The sequence below is a fragment of the Magnolia sinica genome, chromosome 2 (genome assembly GCF_029962835.1).
Source record: "Magnolia sinica isolate HGM2019 chromosome 2, MsV1, whole genome shotgun sequence".
Classification (NCBI taxonomy): domain Eukaryota; kingdom Viridiplantae; phylum Streptophyta; class Magnoliopsida; order Magnoliales; family Magnoliaceae; genus Magnolia; species Magnolia sinica.
In genome coordinates, this window is record NC_080574.1 from 7,304,896 (window position 1) to 7,324,939 (window position 20,044).

The 20,044-nt window shown below is 39.7% G+C and overlaps 1 protein-coding gene and 1 long non-coding RNA gene across 27 annotated transcripts; both read right to left on the bottom strand.

The window, feature by feature from the left end:
* Window positions 1–2,469: 2,469 nt before the first annotated feature.
* On the bottom strand, window positions 2,470–5,486 carry LOC131233395 (uncharacterized). The gene is made up of 2 exons (XR_009165236.1): window positions 5,369–5,486; window positions 2,470–2,842 (listed from the first exon to the last, which is right to left on the bottom strand). It is a non-coding gene; the product is annotated as an uncharacterized LOC131233395 (long non-coding RNA).
* A 4,324-nt stretch (window positions 5,487–9,810) lies between these two features.
* LOC131233327 (serine/arginine-rich splicing factor SC35-like) lies at window positions 9,811–19,627 on the bottom strand. Of its 26 annotated transcripts, none has more exons than XR_009165213.1 (12): window positions 19,469–19,627; window positions 19,298–19,376; window positions 19,126–19,205; window positions 18,951–19,017; window positions 17,741–17,812; window positions 13,235–13,444; window positions 12,972–13,152; window positions 12,744–12,878; window positions 11,414–12,475; window positions 11,090–11,168; window positions 10,909–10,976; window positions 9,811–10,289 (listed from the first exon to the last, which is right to left on the bottom strand). XR_009165213.1 is itself a non-coding variant. In XM_058230072.1 (8 exons), the coding sequence occupies exons 1-8, from the start codon at window positions 19,542–19,544 to the stop codon at window positions 12,873–12,875; spliced, it is 771 nt and encodes a 256-aa protein (XP_058086055.1). In that variant the 5' UTR covers window positions 19,545–19,627; the 3' UTR covers window positions 12,533–12,872. The 26 variants fall into 26 exon arrangements, 1 of the variants encoding a protein (XP_058086055.1); XR_009165205.1 differs by having other exon boundaries at window positions 9,811–10,334; XR_009165189.1 differs by having other exon boundaries at window positions 9,811–10,364.
* Window positions 19,628–20,044: the final 417 nt, after the last annotated feature.

Consider the following 20,044-nt stretch of genomic DNA (forward strand, 5'->3'; position numbering starts at 1 on the left):
TGACGTATATTCTCTTGTCCCATTGACAGGGAAACCCCTCCCCTTACTAATATTTTTAAATAAACCCCTATCTCTTATAGATGTGGTAAAAACGCCTTCATTTAAACTTTTGAGTCTTTTGACTGTGACGAATGGAAAAGTGATGGAAGAACAAGGGATGGAAATGATATGGCCCACCATGGCACCTATGAGACACCCACTTCATCCATCCATTGCGCCAGTACATATTAGGATGTAAGCATAAAAATAAGGAAAATCCAAAATTCAAGGTCCACATGACAAGATATGGTAGAGATTGGACACCCTCCATTGAAACCTTCTTGTGGCCCATACAAGTCAAGGATGAGGATGATCTCCGTCTTTTCCCTTGATCCCACTGGTAATAACCTTATGAACGGGTAGGATAGCATATGAAGGTAATGCCGGGCCCCAAGAATGGTTTGTTAAGTTATTAGCTATGGGCATTCTGGTCATATACGAAATACTGTAAATGGTTGTAATGACATATTAACAATAGGAACTTTGCTACTGACCCTAAATGTTAGGGGTTTATTTGGAAATAGTAAGACATGAGGGGTTTTCTTCTGCCATACGTTTGTTTTTGTTCTCTAAAATGTGGCCCACCTGATTAGTGAACCGGTTTGATTCATGGTCGAGGGTATATATAGTAGGAACCCCTGTTGAATGGATTGGATCTCATGGCTATGTTCCATACTGTTAGTACATGTGGTTGCGTCTGCATTAGAGTTTTGTCGCAAAGGACGTATTCGAGGCTCCAGATGAGGTGGGTCAACGTTTCATTGATGCAGTTGCATGTGTGATTTTTGCGCGAGGAAAACTTTGATAAGTGTGATGGATGATACGCAGGCACTAATAAGTTACTTAGAAATTGCATACTTGGAATATTATTAATTCAAATTAAACTGTCCAAATTATGAGGCCTAGTTTATATGCATATGAGCTAAAAATTAAGCTTATTTGGTTATCTGACTGTTGGATTGGTGGAAATTTATTGGATGGTTGAAAATGAAAAATATCTAATGGTCCCATCTCAACAATGGACTGTCCACAAATCAGAGGATAGAATTGTTTAACGAATCTGATCTTCGGCATTTAACTTGACGACAGGGAGTTGGGCACTTCAGTTGGTTAGTTTTAGTTAATTTGTGAAATGTGTCCGATTTCTGAGTGCCTGCGTATCAAGCATCATTCGTGGCCAGAGTATCAAATAACTACCTTTTTACGCCTCGGTTGTTGGAGACTCACGTGTACTCAGTTTTAATGTGATGGCTGTTTATCGGTTTTTATGGTGTGGCCCACATGCTGAGCAGATCGACCTCATTTTTGCACCATGGGTTCTTCATGGCAGGGCCAAAATTTTGGACGGTTTGGAAGTTGGTTTGTAATATTGGGGCCACGTCTCCATCAGCATGAGGGATTCACCGAAAATCGAGCAGTTTGTAAGATCCTAGCCAATCAAAATTTTATATTTCCCCATTTAATGTCTACTGATTATTGGAATGATTGAAACCCTACGATTAATCTCACTTGTTGCAATGGATAGGCAACGAATAAAATCTCTCAAATCGAATTGTTTCAATGCTTCCAAATGTGGCTATTTTGCTTTGAAAATAAGCTGTTATCAATATCATTGGGAGTGGATTAGGTGCACCCCAGCCTCACTTAAGATGGTGCAGCTTTTACCTTGGGGCCTAGCTTGATGTATGTATCTTATATCCATGCCATCAATTCATTTTTTTTTTTTCCTGATCATTCAATGGCATGAGCCCAAAAATGAAACATATCCAACTCTCAGGTGGACCATACCATAATAAACGGTGGTGATTGACCATTAATGGCCCACAAAAGTTTTGGATCAAGCTGATATATTTTTACCCCCTCATCCACGTTTATACGACCTTATCAACATTACAGCAGGCTTAAGAAGTTTTTAATAGTAGGCCACTCAATCACCATTGTTTCCAATGGTATGTTCCACTTAAGAGTTGGATATGCTTTATTTTTGGGCTTGTGCCATAGAATGATATGAAAAAATGGATGGATGAATTGGATATAGATTATATACATCAAGGTGAACCACGCAGTAAGGGTTGCACCTAATCCATTCCCGTTGTGTAACGCATTGCCATATGTGGGAATGTATTAGACCAAACCTCTTTTTCAACTGAGTTAGCTCGTCTTAAATGGCACGTTTTATGCATCCCAAGGGGCCCACATGTTTTACGGTCAATATTTAAAATGTTATATGTGCTAAATATTCAATGTGTACATTACATATGCCATAAATTATCGTAAATTCTTCAGATATATTACATTCTATCTTCACTTCCTATTTTAATTTTTTGATAAATAAAAAATAAAATAGTTAGTCCAAAACAACATGACCCAGAGAGGCTTAGTAAACCTTACATGGAAACACCCCCATGTACTTTTATCAGCACTTAGAGCAAATAAAAACACCTTAGCTACTTTTCATTAAAATCCAGGATTTTCTAAAACACAAACTTCAATTCAATACATCAAAGTTCAAAGTCTCAAGCTTTCTATGAAGGGAATTTGAGTTATAATATTATTCTGTACCCAAAGCAGCTGGCTACACACATACCAACTGAACCAAGAACCAAATGGTTCTAAGAAGAGCAAAGAACAGTCCCGTCCGCGAGATAAATGGTGCAGCCGCTTGGAGCCATGCAGCAGTTGCACGTGGGAGTGAGCCTCACATTCCCTGAAGATTTGCACATCATATACTTGGACCTATAACAAATCTGTGGGCATATCTTGGTTTCAGCACCGCTGTTGATCGCTCCAAACAAGAGCACTCCTTTTCCATCGTCAGAGAAAAGGAAAGAAGGAAAAAAAAAAGATAGACAAAACAAGGGTTAGCTTAATAGCGACTTCTTGCTTTATAATATTACTTTTGGGGAAAAGAGAGAAGGAAATAAAGTTTCTTCATCTTGCAGCTCATGGGGAGAGATTAAAGAGAGAGAGAGAGAGAAAAACAGAAGGATATAATTACTTTAAGATGTGGGCTACAAGGTCCTTACTCTTGCCTTAATGGTAGACTCACTAGAGTTTCAACGTGAGGTCATAGGCTCAAATACATATTGTGGTGAAAATCTACCGTGGTGTGAGTGTGCGTGGGGTGTGAGTCCGTGTGAAAAAAAAAATACACACAAAGAGACATTTTTTACTGTCATTTTATTAACATTCTTTCCCAACCTTTCACCTCTAACCCCTCTTCACTTTAATTATTTTATAAATGTGTAAAGTGAATTTCATCGTAATCATCATGGTAGCCCCACAAAATCCTCATTGCATGGCCCTATGATAACATTGTCAGTGAGAACAAGCTACTTACATGAAAGGATTAAAATTACAAATATACTCACAATTGAAAGGCCACACACATCTGTTTTTTAAAAAAGTTTATGCCCCTTCCATGAATAATTAATTGTAAGTGTAAAATTAGCCAAACGCTGCTTACATTATATGTGGCAGTGATACCGAGTGGTCACTTAGTTCAAGGTTTTTTTTGTTTTTCCTCTGTTTGCTTAGGTGGAAACTGTAGAAAAGAATACAAAGTTCCCTAATGTGTGATGGTTTCCCTGATTTAGGAAACCACAAAAGGAAAAAATGATTTTCTTTTCCTAGCTTTTGCTTAAAATTTTAAATAAATAAATAAATAAATATAAGAAAAGTAAAACCACTTAAAGAAAATGAAAATGTTAAATTAGATTTCCAAGCTTAAGAGAGAGATTCCACTATTTAACCTTTTACCTTTAAATTTTTCAATAGAAAACGACATTTATAACCAAGAAGAGAAATGACACCCTGATCCATGGCTCAAGTGGTAGATTGAGTGAAAGATATCTAGCTTCAACACCGAGGTCTTGGTATCGATCCCTGATGGGGGTGGCTAAACAGTGAAGTGTGGAATGACAGTGGGTGTACTAACAAGCTAACAAAAAAAAAACAAAAACCAAGAAGAGAAATGGTGACACACAACTACTTATGTCTAAATAGTTGGCGTGTGGGGACCACCATAGTGTTTATATGACATCTCATCCGTACAGAAGGGTTGTTCCACCATGAAAATTGTACACCCCAAAAATAAGGTGGATCAAACTATCAGGTGGAGCACACCATTTAAAACTATGAACAACTACCAAAAAAAAAAAAACTTCAAATTCATGTAGGGCACGTCTAATAATTGGATGAACATAATTTGAGAGACACCATTCAAAAATATTCAAAATAGGAAGATCCTAACCATCCAATCTCTTGCCTTTTATTCACCCAAAAAATGGGTGACAGGGCATTCCTTTTCTCGGTCCATCAAAGAGATTTTTGGGTCATGGTCCACCCACCAACAGGGTCATCAGATCAAGGCCTGGATCATCCAAACATTGGCCCATCTGCAAACATGAGGTTCCAAGGATGCTAGAGCGTATACATCAACTTGCTTGTATTGACCCATGGCATTTCGAGTATGTGCAAGCCCACGCCATGGATAGGTGATCCACATTCGTTCTGATGGCTTCACTGTCGATGGACCATGCTTCGAAATTGTTCCATGTGGGACTGCAAATAACGGTCCACATTCAATGTAAAAATTCCGAGAAATGGATGGCTAGAATTGTCCCATCAAGGAGAATCTAGGGCTATTATCCATGCACCCTTGGGTCCATCGGATCTGGATAATCTACCTGTGGGCTCCGCTTGTACAAACTTAAGACCCGAGGGTAACATACAAATCCTCTGCCGAACCAAAGATCAATGAGGCTCGTCCACTAGAGAGCTTTGTTGGTAAAGCTCAACCTACAGCATGATATGTGGGGCCCATCTTCATCTGTACATGAAATCCAATCCGTATATAATGTAATCCCCCCATATTCTCGTTGGAGGCCAAAAACCTAGGCCAATCCAAAACTCTGGTGGGCAACACCATGGAAAAATCATGCCTAGAACCTTTAAAATCACATGGTGTGGTCCGTGTGGCCCACTTGAGTTCTGGAATGTCCCGATTTTTTATGTATACATTCCTCCTGGCGGAGCACATCTTGTGAGTGGATTGGATGGAACATAAAAAACACACTGGGATCACACAAAATCTGTAAGTTTTTTAACAATAGGCGTCCCACCATTTCAACTGTTCCCTTTGGTGTGGCCCACCTGAGTATTAGATCGATCTGATTTTTGGGCTCTAAAGAGAACATGAGAGGGTTCAAATGATGTGTGGAGTGGACATCATGCACACCTCACGGTGGGCCCTACACATTGTGTTGTAGTCGAGCCTCACCTAAAAAAAAAAAGAAGAAGAGCGTAGATAAATGAGAAAGACAGCTACCAGATACAACGAGGCAAAGAAGAGTAAGAGGAAGACTGGAGCAGGCCATATTTTTTTCTTTTGATTCATTGAAAGGACTCTCCATTTATAGAAGAGAATCAAGGGAGGTAGTTGAAAAAACTATCTAGCCTTTATTTTATTTTTTTATTTTTTTTGTGGTTTTCATTTAGAGCTCATTTCTTTTGACTCTAAGACGAATAACACCCTCCGTGGGGACCACTCGAGCCTTGGATCCAAAACTTCTGCAGCCCCCATGAAGTTTTTAATGGTTGGCGTTCAATCCCCACTGTGTGGTAGACTAGAACCTTGGATCAATCTCATTTATTTGTTCGTAAAGTAAAATGATATGGAGAAATGGATGGACAGCGAGGATAAAACTCATACATCTCGGTGCCCCACACAGCCCTATCTGGACATATTATCATCCAGGTGGGGCAGAACATAATCCGCATCCAACAGAAAATGATATGACAAAATGGATGGACAGCATGCATAAAACACATACATCACGGTGGGCCACAACCCTGTATGGAGGAAGCAGATTGCAACAATAATCTGTCCAGGCAGGGTTATATGGGGCTACTGTGATGTATAGATTTTATCCAGGCCATCCATCCATCTTTTCAAATCATTTTAATATATGAGCTCAAAAATAAAGTAGATCCAAAACTCAAGTGAATCACAACATAGGAAGCAGCACTAGTTGAAACCTTCCCAAGGGACACCGGGATATTCATTTTTGCTATCCAATCTGTTAAAGGTCACGTAGATATGGATGAAGGGACAACACAAATATCAGCTTGTCCAAAACTCCGGCAGCTTCCAAGAAGTTTTTAATGGTGGGCATTCAACCCCTACTGTGTGGTCCACTAGAGCTTTGGATCTATCTCATTTTTGTGTTCGTAACATAAAATGATATGGCAAAATAGATGGATGGCAATGGATAAAACCCATACATCACGGTGGACCCCACAGGGCAGGATGAAATCTGCTCACGGTTAGGCGTATCCTTAGATGTTACCTCCATTTTCGAAATATGGTTAAAAAATTCACCATGATGTTAAATTTTTTATACAAAACTAACTAGAGCAAAATCCTTTTAAAATGATTACATCTAATGGACGGTTCAATGAAAATAGTCAATGGTCCAAATTCAACTCACGAATTCCCATTAAATGTTAGGATTATTTAATTAATCTGACCTTTGGGTGATGATCTATCTGAAGTGGGTCCCTCAATTTGGGACAGCTTACTAAATCTTTAGTCTTTGAATAGTATACCCTTTCCTGAGTGCATGTAGCCCTAAGTGCACGCGTGTCAACTCACTGCAAGAACATCAAATAGCTCAAGGTACATGTGCCTGGCACGGAGGCAGATTGTCTTGCCCCTGCCTGGCAAGGGGCTACGAGGCCAATAGATCATTTTTAAATATCAGTCCAAAAACGAGGAAGATCCAATTTTCAAGTGGACCATACCACAGAAAGCAGCGATGATAACGACACCCACCATAAGGTTATATAGACCATGATGAAGGGAAAGCACAAATATCAGCCTGATCCAAACCACAACTCCCAAGAAGTTTTTAATGGTGGGAGTTAAATCCCCATTACGTGGTCCATTTGAGCCTTGGATCTGCCTCGGTTTTGAACCTCGAAATTAAAATAATCTTAAAAAATGAATGGGCGGCGTGGATAAAACCCATACATCATGGTGGGCTGCACAGAGCCTTTCCCTGATGGTTTATCAATTTATCATACAGGCGGGTGCAGGATGCAACTCGCTTCCGCAAGGGACCAACCCAAGACTTGGAAAGGTGATAACTTACTAATAAGGCAGTTTTGGACAATTTTCATCAAATATACAACCTTTTCTTCACACGCTTTCAAGCATTGCTTTTTTATGCAGCCTTTCTCGCCGTTAATGTAGGCCTACCTTGGAAAAGCTTGTGCTGCATGTGATTGAGATAGGATCTGCTTCATTTTTGGGTGAGCTGCAAAACGGATTGGCCGGATGGATATAAAACAGATACATCGAGGTGGGCCCCACAGTCACGGATCCACGAATCCGCATTGACACGGACTATCGAAGAACTACAGGATTCTCGACCCTTATGCTTTGTGCAGTATACCTCGTTTTTCAGAACTGACACGTGGGAACCATGGTCATGTAATCTAGACCGTTTGCTTGTTGCGTCCCACCACAGATGATCCATGTGTAAAAAAGATCTTCTGTTTTTTTTTTTGTGGCCTACTTAAATTGGTTGCCAGGAGCTCGCAATCTTGGAGTTATTTGGGGAATGCTCAATCGACTGCGGCATGCAACAGACCAATGGCCTGGATTACCGAACTATGGCCCCCCACTTCAACAGAATTTAACAATGAAGATGACGAAGACGGTGATGTCATCAACGCGTGAGGTTTGCTCAAATACGTTCCGGCATATTATAATAATAATTATATATGTTAGAACTCCAACCGTTATATGCGGAACTTTTTCAATGACACGAAACATTTATTTGATTCGTCTCTTCTTAGTTTAGGGATGCCCAAAAATCTCAACATTTCAAGGCATTGATTATGCAAAGATTTAGGCGACCACCTTTTTATGTTCAAAGCAGAAGAGAATAGTCAAATTATCGGACGCCCATTGCCTATTGACGCTGTCAGTAGCCGGTGGCAACTGGACGGTGCTCTTTGGGCCCCACCATGACGTGTTTTTTTCATCCATGCCATCCATCCAATTTTTTTCATATCATTTTAGGGCATGATCCCAAAAATGAGGTAGATCCAAATCTCATGTGGACCACATCACAGGAAACAGTTGTGATTGAATGGCCACCATTAAAAACTTCTTGGGGCCACAAAAGTTTTGGATGAACCTGATGCATGTTTGTTTTCCCTTGATCCAGGTCTGTGTGACCTAATCAACAGGTTGGATGGAAAATAAACAATACAGTGTGCCCTAGAAAGTTTTTAATGGTGGGCGTTCAATCACCATTGTTTTCTTGTAGTGTGGCCCAATTAAGATTTGGATCTGCCTCATTTTTTGGGATTAGGCAATAAAATGATCTGTATAAATAGATGGACGGCATGGATAAAATACATACATTACGATGGAGGCCACAGAGCAGGGTCCAGTAGCTACTGGCTATTGACTGCGTTAGTAGGCAATCCCCATCCCAAATTATCGAACTGATGAAATAATCCAATTGAGAACGTTTATTTGTTGTCTTTCCACCATACAATGTGACACTAGTGATATAAATGGTTTGGATCATCAGAAGACCCAAAAACAAAGGTTGTATTATAATGCAATATTTCAGGATGTATTGGAACAACCTTCTCAATGTTTTTGAAAGACAAAAGAATTGTTTGTGCCCTCAGCCTACGAGAAATTCCTGTATACGGAAGCTACGCAGGGCCATTACAAGACCATCGCATAAGCCATTTGATTCAAGTGACTACTTTAAAGAAGTGTTATAAAATGCTTGGACAGCCTGTATTATCAATTTGCAAAACTGGGACAATGTTCATAAGCCTGAAACTTCGGCTCGGCCTCAGGTTGGGTTCAGGTTGAGAAAATTCATGTCGGGTTAGGTCTGGTTGGGAATGATCACATGTAATTTGAGTCCGGTTGCATCAGGTTGGGCACGTTGGTTGACATTTGGGTTGGCGTCCTCTTTTAAGGCGCAAGGGCTGATGCTCAAACTAACCCGACCCGCCTTAGTGACACACCTAATTGCTCAATGACCCAACATGTCGCTTGTTATTGTTCCATCTCCCAGACTGAAAATTCTTAAAACCTTTTAATAAGCGTCCAACAAAGAACAGGTGAAGAAATAAGACAACTGCTCCCACTATACCAACAAAACAACAGGAAAAAAAAAATTTCAAAATATTTCTCTGCCTACTTCAAGTCTGGGGCTTTTGGTTCCTGGCCCATCATATCAACGTTTTGAATAACCAAACATGAGCACTGCTTACTAAATTGCCATGCATACCATGCTATTTATCTTGGAAGATGGAGTGCACGATGGGGTGCCTTTTTCTCAAGGGTGGGTACTAATCACAAATTGAGACATAGTAACGGTGGGTTCCACAATTTAGGCCAGTCCCTGCTATATCAAGCATCATACGCCAGAGTATCAACTAACTCGTACATGTAAAAGGGGTTGTAGGTAGCAGTTTTGCGCCCATGAGCCCACTCAGAATTGTATCCTCAACTGCTGGCCGCAAATAAACAGTGGCGACAATACAACAAATTCCATATTCCAACTAAGAAGAGCCATAAATTACCATAGTCACAGGCAAAAACACAGTTTTTTAAAAAAAATAAAAATTGCCGCTACATACGGAACAAGCTGAGTAGAGAAGAAATTGGCCCCACTAATTATAACCAAGCCCCCAACACTTGGCCTATACTAATTAGAAATGAAGAGAATGTAGGAAAATCTAGTCTTTTGGCATATCATCATACTGAAAAAACAATCATTACAGTTAATTGTCCATTGAAGGAACACATACAAGGGGAATTCTTCTATGCAAACAGAAAATTGCCATCTCTTTGCCTTTTATAGCATGCCACCTAACTTGTAAGATTTGAAATTAGGGAAATGCCCCTAGCAGCAAAGATGATATACAGTCTTGGAAATTAAGCAGTTCCCTCTTTTCCTACGTCCTCACCATACATAGGGCAAACTTCTAGGATGATCAGGCCATTGATCTAGTCAATCACCGGATGCATGTACCACAGGTCCACAGCTCAAGAGTCAAACCTACTACTTCTACTTCCTTCTTTAGCATCCTTTGCAGACCAGGTTCAACCTCTAAGATGGATCACCATTATTTTTGGGATGTGGCTCAACTCCATGGTAACCTACTAAGTGAAGGATCGGTACCACCATGGGCATGTGCCAGGTGCGCTGTAGGGATGGAAGACAGCAAGGGAGCAAAATGCTCACTCGGCACTACCGCGTAAGCAAACCTCACATCAGTATCTTACACAATGAACACATCACCCAAGACCGTTAAAAAGAGTTAAAAACTAAACAAACATAAAACATAACGCAAGTATCATTTACTCAAGACGAGGAAGAAAACACAAGCATCCTCACTTTTGTTAATGCAAACACAACTTCCATTCACAATTTATTATGGTTAATTATAGGGTTCCGAAGCAACAATTTACATGGCGCAATTTTTAGTCATCCACACTGTTGATCCCATTGCCCTACCATGGTTCGAGCATTCCCTAGAAACCAAGACCTAGCCGTTTTGATTAAGTGGCTTTCAAATAGAAGGCTAAGACAAGAATGGAGCAAGAGCCAAAGAAAAGGCTAATGATGCGATGGGTAGACATCCAATCATATATATTTTTCAGGCATCCCCCATCCATACCTGGGTGTTGTCAACCGTCTAGATCACCAAACCATGGGCAAATTTGCACTTGCCACTTGCCAGGCACATCACAACAATGCAATGCCTCATCGTGCAAGTTGCATAACATTTAAAGGAGAAAATGAAAACATTTGCAAGTCTTACAATATCAGAAGAAAGCATTGCCTCAAATAAACAGACAGGAAGATTCCAATCTTTGAAGGAAATAACACCTGAGATGACCCAATCTACATAATTATGCACAGCATGAAAATGCAGCCAAAAGAATAGCACAGAAAATATTTGCAACCAGAAGCAGTCTAGCATAAATAGGTACATGACTAACCCAAGCAATGGCGATGTTGTCAATGTAGAAAAGAGAAATGGCTCCCCTCATACAGCAAACATCAAGGCAATAACAGCATCTGATCAGCTCCAAAACTAACAAAGTAAATATGTATTTTTTTCATGCAGATATCAGAGAATAATACTGGAGAGCTTGGAGTAATGCAACTTATAATTTAGGTAAAACATCATAATAGGATGACATCACACGAAAACAGTTTTGTCATTGAAACGAACATTTGCAGGCAGGCTGCTATCAGTGATACATATCGTGTGTGAATGTTAAAGAACAAACACTCCGAGTATGCAAAGTAAAATGGCATACCAATGGAAGCTGATCCATTGGAGACTTGGAGAAGACAGTGATCCACCAACCAAACTCAGGCATCACTTAGCAGCACCAAAATCAATAAACTCGACCCCAACTCCACACCCACCAAGGATAGTGACAACATCAACACCACAGCCCACAGTTGTATAACATTTACCAGCCCTCCCCATCTTTAGCACTTCACAGCTACAATCATGACCCCGCATGCTATCACATCCGAGTACATGATGCAATGTGAGCCAGAAAATCCTAACAGCTACAGGCCTGTTTGGTATAAGCCTAAAAATGATTGTCTCATTTTAGTTAATCGTAATTATGTATAGAGATCATATTCTTTTTTGCAAAGGATTAAAAATAATCTCAATAACCAACAATGATGATCTCTAATACATAATTATGATTAGCTTAAATCAGGTGACTTCATTTTTTGGCATCTGAAAAATGGCCCTAAGACTAGATTGCACTAAAAACAGGTGAAATCCAAACAGAAACCCTACTGGAAAAGTAAGCAATCAGTGTTCATCCTTTACCCTGTCCCAATCTCGCAGCTAGATGAAAGGGTCAGCACAGCATATTAGGTTTCATCTTTAGCATCAGCGTCAGTGTTGGAAGTGAACTGCACGTAGCTGGCCCATCAGCAGCATCAGCTACAGGTAAAGACACGTACCCCGTTCGACCATCTTTTTGTTCGTCACAGCTACAACTACTATCAGGATCAGGACCCATAACTCAAAACCACCAAAGTCCCAGGGAGCACGATCAGGCCAAAAGACAAAATCCCGATGGATAATACTATGTTAGATAGAGAGTTAAAAATATTAGGCTTATCAATCAGGAGATCGTCAAAGAATAATTTACCATACACTTTTCATCTAGAACTTGGAATGCGCTTCTGGTGTCTAGGCGGATTTGATAGCATACTGTTAGATGTTACCGGCATCAAAACGAACATCATCATCATCATTTAGGAAGTATAAATAGCATCAGCAACAAGCAAGGACACCACTCTGCAACCATCTCGCTGATCAGCCACAATCACTCCTTTCACGAACATAACTATAAAACCCCAGTATATGATCTATCATGAGTCAGTCATACCAACTGAAAAAAAGAAAAATAAAAAATAAAAAAAAATCATAAAGATATGTCTAGAAGAAAAGGCATCCATAGCATTTCTATATAAACACTACTCTCAGGTACCCTAGGTTCTAAACCTCACTACCAACTGCCTTTCACATCTCAAAGAGAAACACCAAAGAGTCCACATATGACCAATCTTCCCAACAAAGAGGAAGATGCATCAAGCTCAGCCCAGAAATTTAACCTTGATAAGAAGCCCAGGGCTAACAAAATAGCATTCAGAATCTGAAAGGAATTCTGGTAACCGTCAATAGCAAACAAAGATATATCTTCTGCCTTGAGACATCTCCTTGCAAGGATCCTAGTACTGTGATCAGTCCTGCAAAAAGAAAATTCCAACAACAAGCAGGTAAATGAACAAACTCATGTCGCAATAGAAAGCAGAAGTTTCAAAGTAAGAAGATGAGCATACATCATCAGAGTACTGTGAAGATGGACTTCGGGAATAAGCACGTCGACCTCGTGGTGAAACACTCCTTGGAGATGGGGATCGCTCATCAGGACTGCGCCTATCAGGACTTCCGTCACGGGAAGGTGTCCTTCGCGGGGAAGGGCTCCTTCGGGGACTAAGACTGCGACGCAGAGGGGATGCACTATAAAGAGAACATAAATCAAACATATGCTTGCCAACAAGGGATTAAATGAGATTCAGAACAAGATGCATCACAAATGTACCTTTCTATTGATCTGCTTCTGCTCCTCCTTGGTTCATCATCATGCCTGCCTCTACTGCGGCCTTTGTAGTAATCAGGACTGACACTGCGGCTCCTGCTACGACGGCGGTAATCTCTTTCCCTCCCATAGTACCTATCACGGTAATACCTATCACGGCTTCGACCCCGACTTCGCCTTCTGTAATCCCTCCCACGGTAGTCATCTCGATACCTGAAAATGTAACAATAAATTGTTCAAAAAAATGCGCATGAAGATATTCTTCATCAAAAATCACCAACCCCCAACTTGCGCAATTAACTCAGCAAGGTCATGGACCTGAGTCAAATATAATAATAGCCAAAGTGTTTGTTAAAACTAAATTATACACTAAAGTTGGGATAAAGCTTAGATGATGATGGTGGTGGTGGTGATGGTGAAATTATACACTAAAACAACTCACAGTAACTCAGCAAGGTCATGGACCTGAATCAAATATAATAGCAGAAGTATTTAGTAAAGCTAAATTATACGTTAAAGTTGGGATAAGGCTTAGATGATGGTGGTGGAGGTGAAATTATACACTAAAATAACTAAAAATGTAATATAAAGATCTGTCGACACACGAACATTTTTAAATAACACATGTTATACTGAACAACATAAAACGAAAATTCACCACCATCATCATCACCTTAACCCAATTAATCAGGGTCAACAACATAAGATGCAAATTATTCAAGTAAATAATATATCAAATGATTTCATGTTATGGTAATTTAAAAATAAAAATAAAATCATATGGTGTCATGTTTTTTGCAATCATCAAGTTGCAATGTTTAATCTCTACTAATGTATAACAAGAGTATCCAGGGTCAAAAGTTGAAGACAATTAGTTCTTGAGGTGACTAAAACTTTGTATTACTTGAGAATATGGGAAGGGTTTTTAGCTAAAGTCAAGGGTATTTATAATTTACAGCGAGTACAACCTCATGTTCACAATGTGCAGTTGGGATTTTCCCACTGCCCTTGAGATGAGAGGACAGCAGAGATTTTTTAATGCATGCCCAAACCCACAAAATATTGCGTCAAAAGCTGGCCCTGTAAATACCATGCAACTTATTGCTATTGGATTGAGGGCCATTTTGCAATTATCCACAAATTGTTCATATGATGGGCCACAAACTGGATGGTCCACAAAGGAATGTTTAAAGGAAACAAGACATGTTCAATGGAGGAGCTAAACAATCAAAGGATTGAAATATACCAATCTTAGATTTTCTGTTCCCAGGTATCCCCATCCACAATGAGACCCATCATATTAATAGTTTGGATCATTGAAACAAGACCTCAGATTCAAAAAATGCAATCCCGATATAAAAATAACAATACCAGGAGAAATTATGACAAACCCCTCATTAAAAGGGACTCTTTTTTCAACCACTTCTCCCCCCTTCTGCTGCATCTTGCAAACCACTTCCTCTCTCTCCAACAGCACAGCAAGTGCCATTTCCATTGGTAAAAGTACAATGTGATGTAACTGGGAAAAGGACACGATGGTAAATGTAATATGACTAACATCATGGTAGAATAAAGCACCTACAGCATTCTACTGTCATTATCATTAGAAATACAACGAGATTGTGTGTTATGTACTGATAGGTGAAATCATCAGACATTCTTTTATGGCATTCTATAGCATATGCTGTATTTTTTTTTCAGGGCCCTAATTCAATCAGTTCCACATGTTTCTAACAAGGCCGAGCTACATTTAAGGCCATTCAGTGCACAGTTGATATCATAGTTGCAGTTTGGTATGGAAAATTTATGTAAGACCAATATTCACAGCTCAGATACGTTGAGAAAAATAATCAGAAATATAAAAAACTCTCCTTTTTTTGTGCATGTTTGCCAGTTTGCTTTGTTCTTCTTCTTTTTCCTATCACTGCACGGTCATTTAGAGCTGCAATAAAGACCCAAAATTTTAAAAGAAATCTCTTTTTTTGTTTTTTCTTCTTCCTCTTTTCCTATCATTGCTTAGTCATTTACTGCTTCAAGTAAAAGCCCTGAGCTTTTCTACGCACTGGTGGGGAAGATGGGGAGGAAAAATCTGGGTGGAAAAGCCACTATTTATACCTTGGGGCCCATATCACCCTGATTAAGTCCGCTTTAGGCAGCAAGGCCTTAATTATGCTTCATGTCCTTGTTTTGGTGTCTTGATAGAGTTATAAATAGATTTGGAAGGGACCTAAAGGGATCTTCTTTGGCAAGGGATTGGAAAACAAACTCTAACCTGGTTAGATTGGAAATTTGGAAGAAGCTTAAGGTCTACAAATATAGTAGAACAGGTGGGAAAACCAAAAGAGTATTATCGATGGCCAAGTATCAAAAGCCTAAGACTACAAATATGGCTTCTCTCAGCAAATGGTTATGGGGATTTGGGAAGGAAGGTGGCATGTAGAGAAGTGTGTTAGCAAGTATCGGTGTGGACCCATCATGTGTTGATTTTGAACTGTTTGTTCATACATTTGGAGCCTAAATATCAAGAGCTACAATTTACTATTTGTGGGAGGACATAGGATGATGTGATGGATTGGGACTGATTTAAAGATGTAATGGAGGATGAGGTTGACGATTTTGAGGATGTGATGGATGGTATGACACTAATTTAAAGATGTGATTGAAGATTTTGAGGATTACCATCTTAGGTAGAATAAAATGATTGAAATCAGGCTCTTAGTCGGGAGAATCTTCATTAAAGATTCATTTAGGGTCTATAATGGGGGAGGTAAGAGGGAAGCATTTCCAAAAAAATTTACTTGTAAGAAGAAGTTTGATATCGATAAAGTTATTTCTCTCTAATCAAATATTCTTGTGGGGGTACAATTGTCCATTTCTTTGTGATTTGAGTGTCATGATTATTGACATGATAACCAGGTTGCACCAAGTATGGGCTGGTAGAGGGGTGCGGTTCTCTCAGTAGTTCTCTCAATACAGCGCTCCTAGTCTTTGGAATGCAGTTCTTAAAATGAATATCCAATTTAGAAAGGAAAACTCCATCCAGCGGGAATGGTAGAGCACTCAGATCTTATTCAGGTTGGATTGGTGGTGAGGGGATTGGTCCCTTTCCATAGCTTCAACTAATCTCTCTAGAATTGATATGAAGGATCCCTCATATCCCAGCGTCTTTCGATGACGAGGGGTAATGTGGTTTGGGGTCCAAGACTCCATAGAAACCTCTCGAATGTTGGGATCACCAAGTGTGTTCATCTCATGGAATTGCTTCATGTTCAGAGCTTGCTGATGTTTAATTGGAATGGGTGGCATGAAACTTAGGCAGCTTAGGTCGACTCTCTGCCAAAAATCATTTCATCTAGCGATTTCCTCTTCTCCTAGTCCAAATCCTATTCATCATATCTGGAAGTTCAAAGGGCTGCCTTGCCGTTGTGGCCTCCACATGGTTTGCTGGTAAAATCAAAGTTCTTATGATCTAGGCAGCTTAGGTTGACCATCTACCAAAAATCATTTCATCTAGAGATTTCCTCCTCCTGGTCCAAATCTTATTGATCATATCTGGACGTTTGAAGGGCCGCCTCGTGTTGTGGCCTCTGCATGGCTTGTAGGTAAAAACAAGGTTCTTACGATCACACATTTGAGGAACAAAATTATGGTAATTCCAAATGCTTGCATTTTATGTATAAAGGCTGATGAGATTGTTGATCATCTATTCTCACATTGTTGCTTTGTGCAGGGAATATGCCAGAGTTTTTTCAAGTTATTCAGAATGGATTAGGTTATGTCAATGTCAATTGGGATTTCCTCAAAGCTCGGTGTATGGTGGCAGACGGGGATAAAAGAATGTTATGTCTTTGGCAGCTAGATTTGCAGAACAGATGGGGTGTTACCCTTCAAATGTGTGTGTGTGTGTGTGTGGGGGGGGGGGGGGGCGTAATTCCAAATGGCTGTATTTTATGTCTAAGGGCTGAGGGGACTGGATCATCTATTCTTGCAGCATTGCTTTGCACAGAAGATATGAGTTTTCTCAAATTATTTGGAATAATCCCCTTCTTTATTGGTAGGCGGGAATAGAACAATCAACTTTACAGTTGTAAGGTAAGCCCTGAACAGTTGAGCTCTGGACCAATCACTTCAGGAAGCATCCTTCAATTGGAAGGTTCCCCAAAAATCAGAAAAAAAAAAAAAAAAAAAAAAAGAATAAAGAGAGACATGTTATGATGATTCAGAATAGTGTCAAGTTTCTCATAACTAGAGTTGAAACTAGATTGAAACTTATTCCTACCCGCACATTCTACTAAAATACATACATGTCAGTGGATTTTAGAAGAACTTAAGAACTACTTCATGAAAAGTAAATGAATAAATAAATTTAAAAATTAAAAAAATAAAAAAATACATTGCCTGTGATAGAAGTACATCCTTGATCAAAGACTCGACTACTTGTGGCCCACTCTCCTGGAATCTAAAATTCTTTCACACAACAGGTAATGAAAAGCTCTCATGAATCCTTACCTTCGCCTAGGGCTACGGCTTCTTGACCTTCCTCTAGTCCTTGGAAGCATCTCTACCACTCTTCCTTTGTGACTGCCAATAGGAAAACATAATCCACAAAGTGATCACAAACCAAGCCCATCAAATAACCATACAAAAGTACATTCCACTTTCAGATCTTTCAAAACACTGAGGCTGCATTCTGATGCATTATTGAGTTGAATTCCAATAACTAATTATTAAAGTGGGCGTTACCAAATTGCAATTACCATCCTTATCATTCATAATTAAGATAGGCACTTTCTTCTTCATACAGGTAGGTAGTTGGCTCCAAATTGTAGTAATGTTACTTCCAAGTTGAGATTAGAAAGGATTCCAAATGCAATTTGAAAGTTACTACATCGTTGAGAATATTAAGTAACATTATTACACTATGGCCATTTTAATTCATTTCTACTTGATTGAACTGAATGTTCGCAATTCAGTTCAAATGCGCATGCAGGCACAACCTGCTAAACCAGTAGAATTTCCAAAGCATGAAGGTGGATTTATACAGTAAATAGCAAAGACGTGGGGCTGTCAGTTCTGCTCTAACCAGTTTTTGTCATGCCCAAAAATTAGGCTCAGGCCACGCTAGCCTGGCTCATGCACATGGAAGGATCTCAAATAAAAGCGCCCAACAGGCCTTTGGCAGGGTCATTGCAGCCCTACTAAGACGTCCAACACACAACCACAGAATAATAACAAAGAAAAATAGAACAAACCAAAACCATGGAAAACTGATCTCCATTACTCCCCATTATAGTAACAAACTCACGCCAGAAGAATTTATAACTACAACAAATTTAGAAAAAAAGAACTGCATGTTGTATTCTTTATTATTATTATTATTATTATTGGAAAGGTACCGCATGTAGTTATTAGGTGGCACAGTACCATAAGCTGTGGTACTGTTGCCTGAAGATGGGGAATCTAATATAGTGCCATAATGGATTTGTATGGCTCTAATTTTTACTTCTAATAAATTCACGGTTGCCAATCAAAGGAAAATTGGAATGAAAAGAATAAAAAACAGAAGGCAGAAAAAAACTGTGAAAGAAATATAAGCGGTAGGTAACATGTATCAGACAACAAATTCTATATTACAGAAGCAATTCTCTTCCTACAACCGTCGAGAAAAGCGTAAAGAATAAAAGGAACTCTTTGAAATCTATCGTTCGAAAGAACTTACATAGGTTCGGCACTGGGCCCATATTTTGCGAATTGGACCATAATATCCCTACCATCAACATTCCTTCCTGAAAGAAAGGCAAGAACCGAAATGAAATCCGATCGATCAGTGAAAATCATCCAAATTGAAAACAAAAAATAATTTAAAAAGAAAAGGAATAACAAAGAGGACTTGCCATCAAGCTTGTCCACGGCCTTCTGCGCCTCATCTGCATACTTATACCGAACAAACGCAAATCCTCGGGATTCTCCCGTCCTGCGAAATTGAAATTATAAAAATTATAAGAGGAATGGAAAAAAGAAAAATGGAAAATGGAACTGAAACCCTAATCAAGCTCGAAGAAGTACCGTCGGTCTCTGGGGATGAAGATATCGACGACCTTTCCGTACTTATCGAAGAGGGGAAACAGATCATCGGCTGTAGTTCCTGGTCCACACAAACAGACGGTTGATCACAGAGAGGAGAGATAGAGAGAGAGAGAGAGAGAGAGAGAGAGAGAGAGAGGAAAGGGTATTTACGGAAAGTGATGTTGAGAACGAGGAGAGAGAAGGTATCTCTGATATCGGGAGGGCCCGATCTTCCGAAATGCGACATTTCTCTGCCTTTTTCAGATAGAAAGGGAGGGAGAGGGGCGGTTGGGTGCGAGAGAGATAAAAGAGGGGCTTGAGCAGAGGAACTTTCTTGAAGGATTTCGTTTTCCCTCTGTCGCGACGCACGATCCAGCGTGTGTCGCCACCCCAGTGGGACCCATAAATTAGCTGTTTTCCCATAATAAGCTCCATTGATTACCCTATCCTTTCATTTTTTTGAGAGCTGAATTCAAGCCATTGAAAATTTCCTTTTTATTACTTTATAAATTAATCTACAATTAGTGACGGACACAATCATCCATCCAGAGAAATTTTCAGGCGGTGGCCCTTATAGCATAAAATATATAACTTGGACGGTCCGATCTTCGTAACACGTGAAATGAGGGACCCGATGGGCAGCGACGCATGGTGGATCCTTGACTTACGGATTTCTTTTCATATGGTATGCCTGCGCGTCCCTAAACGGAAATGCGCGGTTTTTCAACTGGGCCGAGTGGGGGCGAT

Excerpts from the sequence above, each read along its gene's own strand:
- LOC131233327 (XM_058230072.1), bottom strand. The coding sequence starts at position 19,544 with ATGTCGCATTTCGGAAGATCGGGCCCTCCCGATATCAGAGATACCTTC. Across the intron at positions 19,206-19,297 it reads TTCATCCCCAGAGACCGACG|GACGGGAGAATCCCGAGGAT; the intron begins GTACTTCTTCGA and ends TCAATTTCGCAG. Across the intron at positions 13,153-13,234 it reads AGAAGCAGATCAATAGAAAG|TGCATCCCCTCTGCGTCGCA; the intron begins GTACATTTGTGA and ends TTCTCTTTATAG.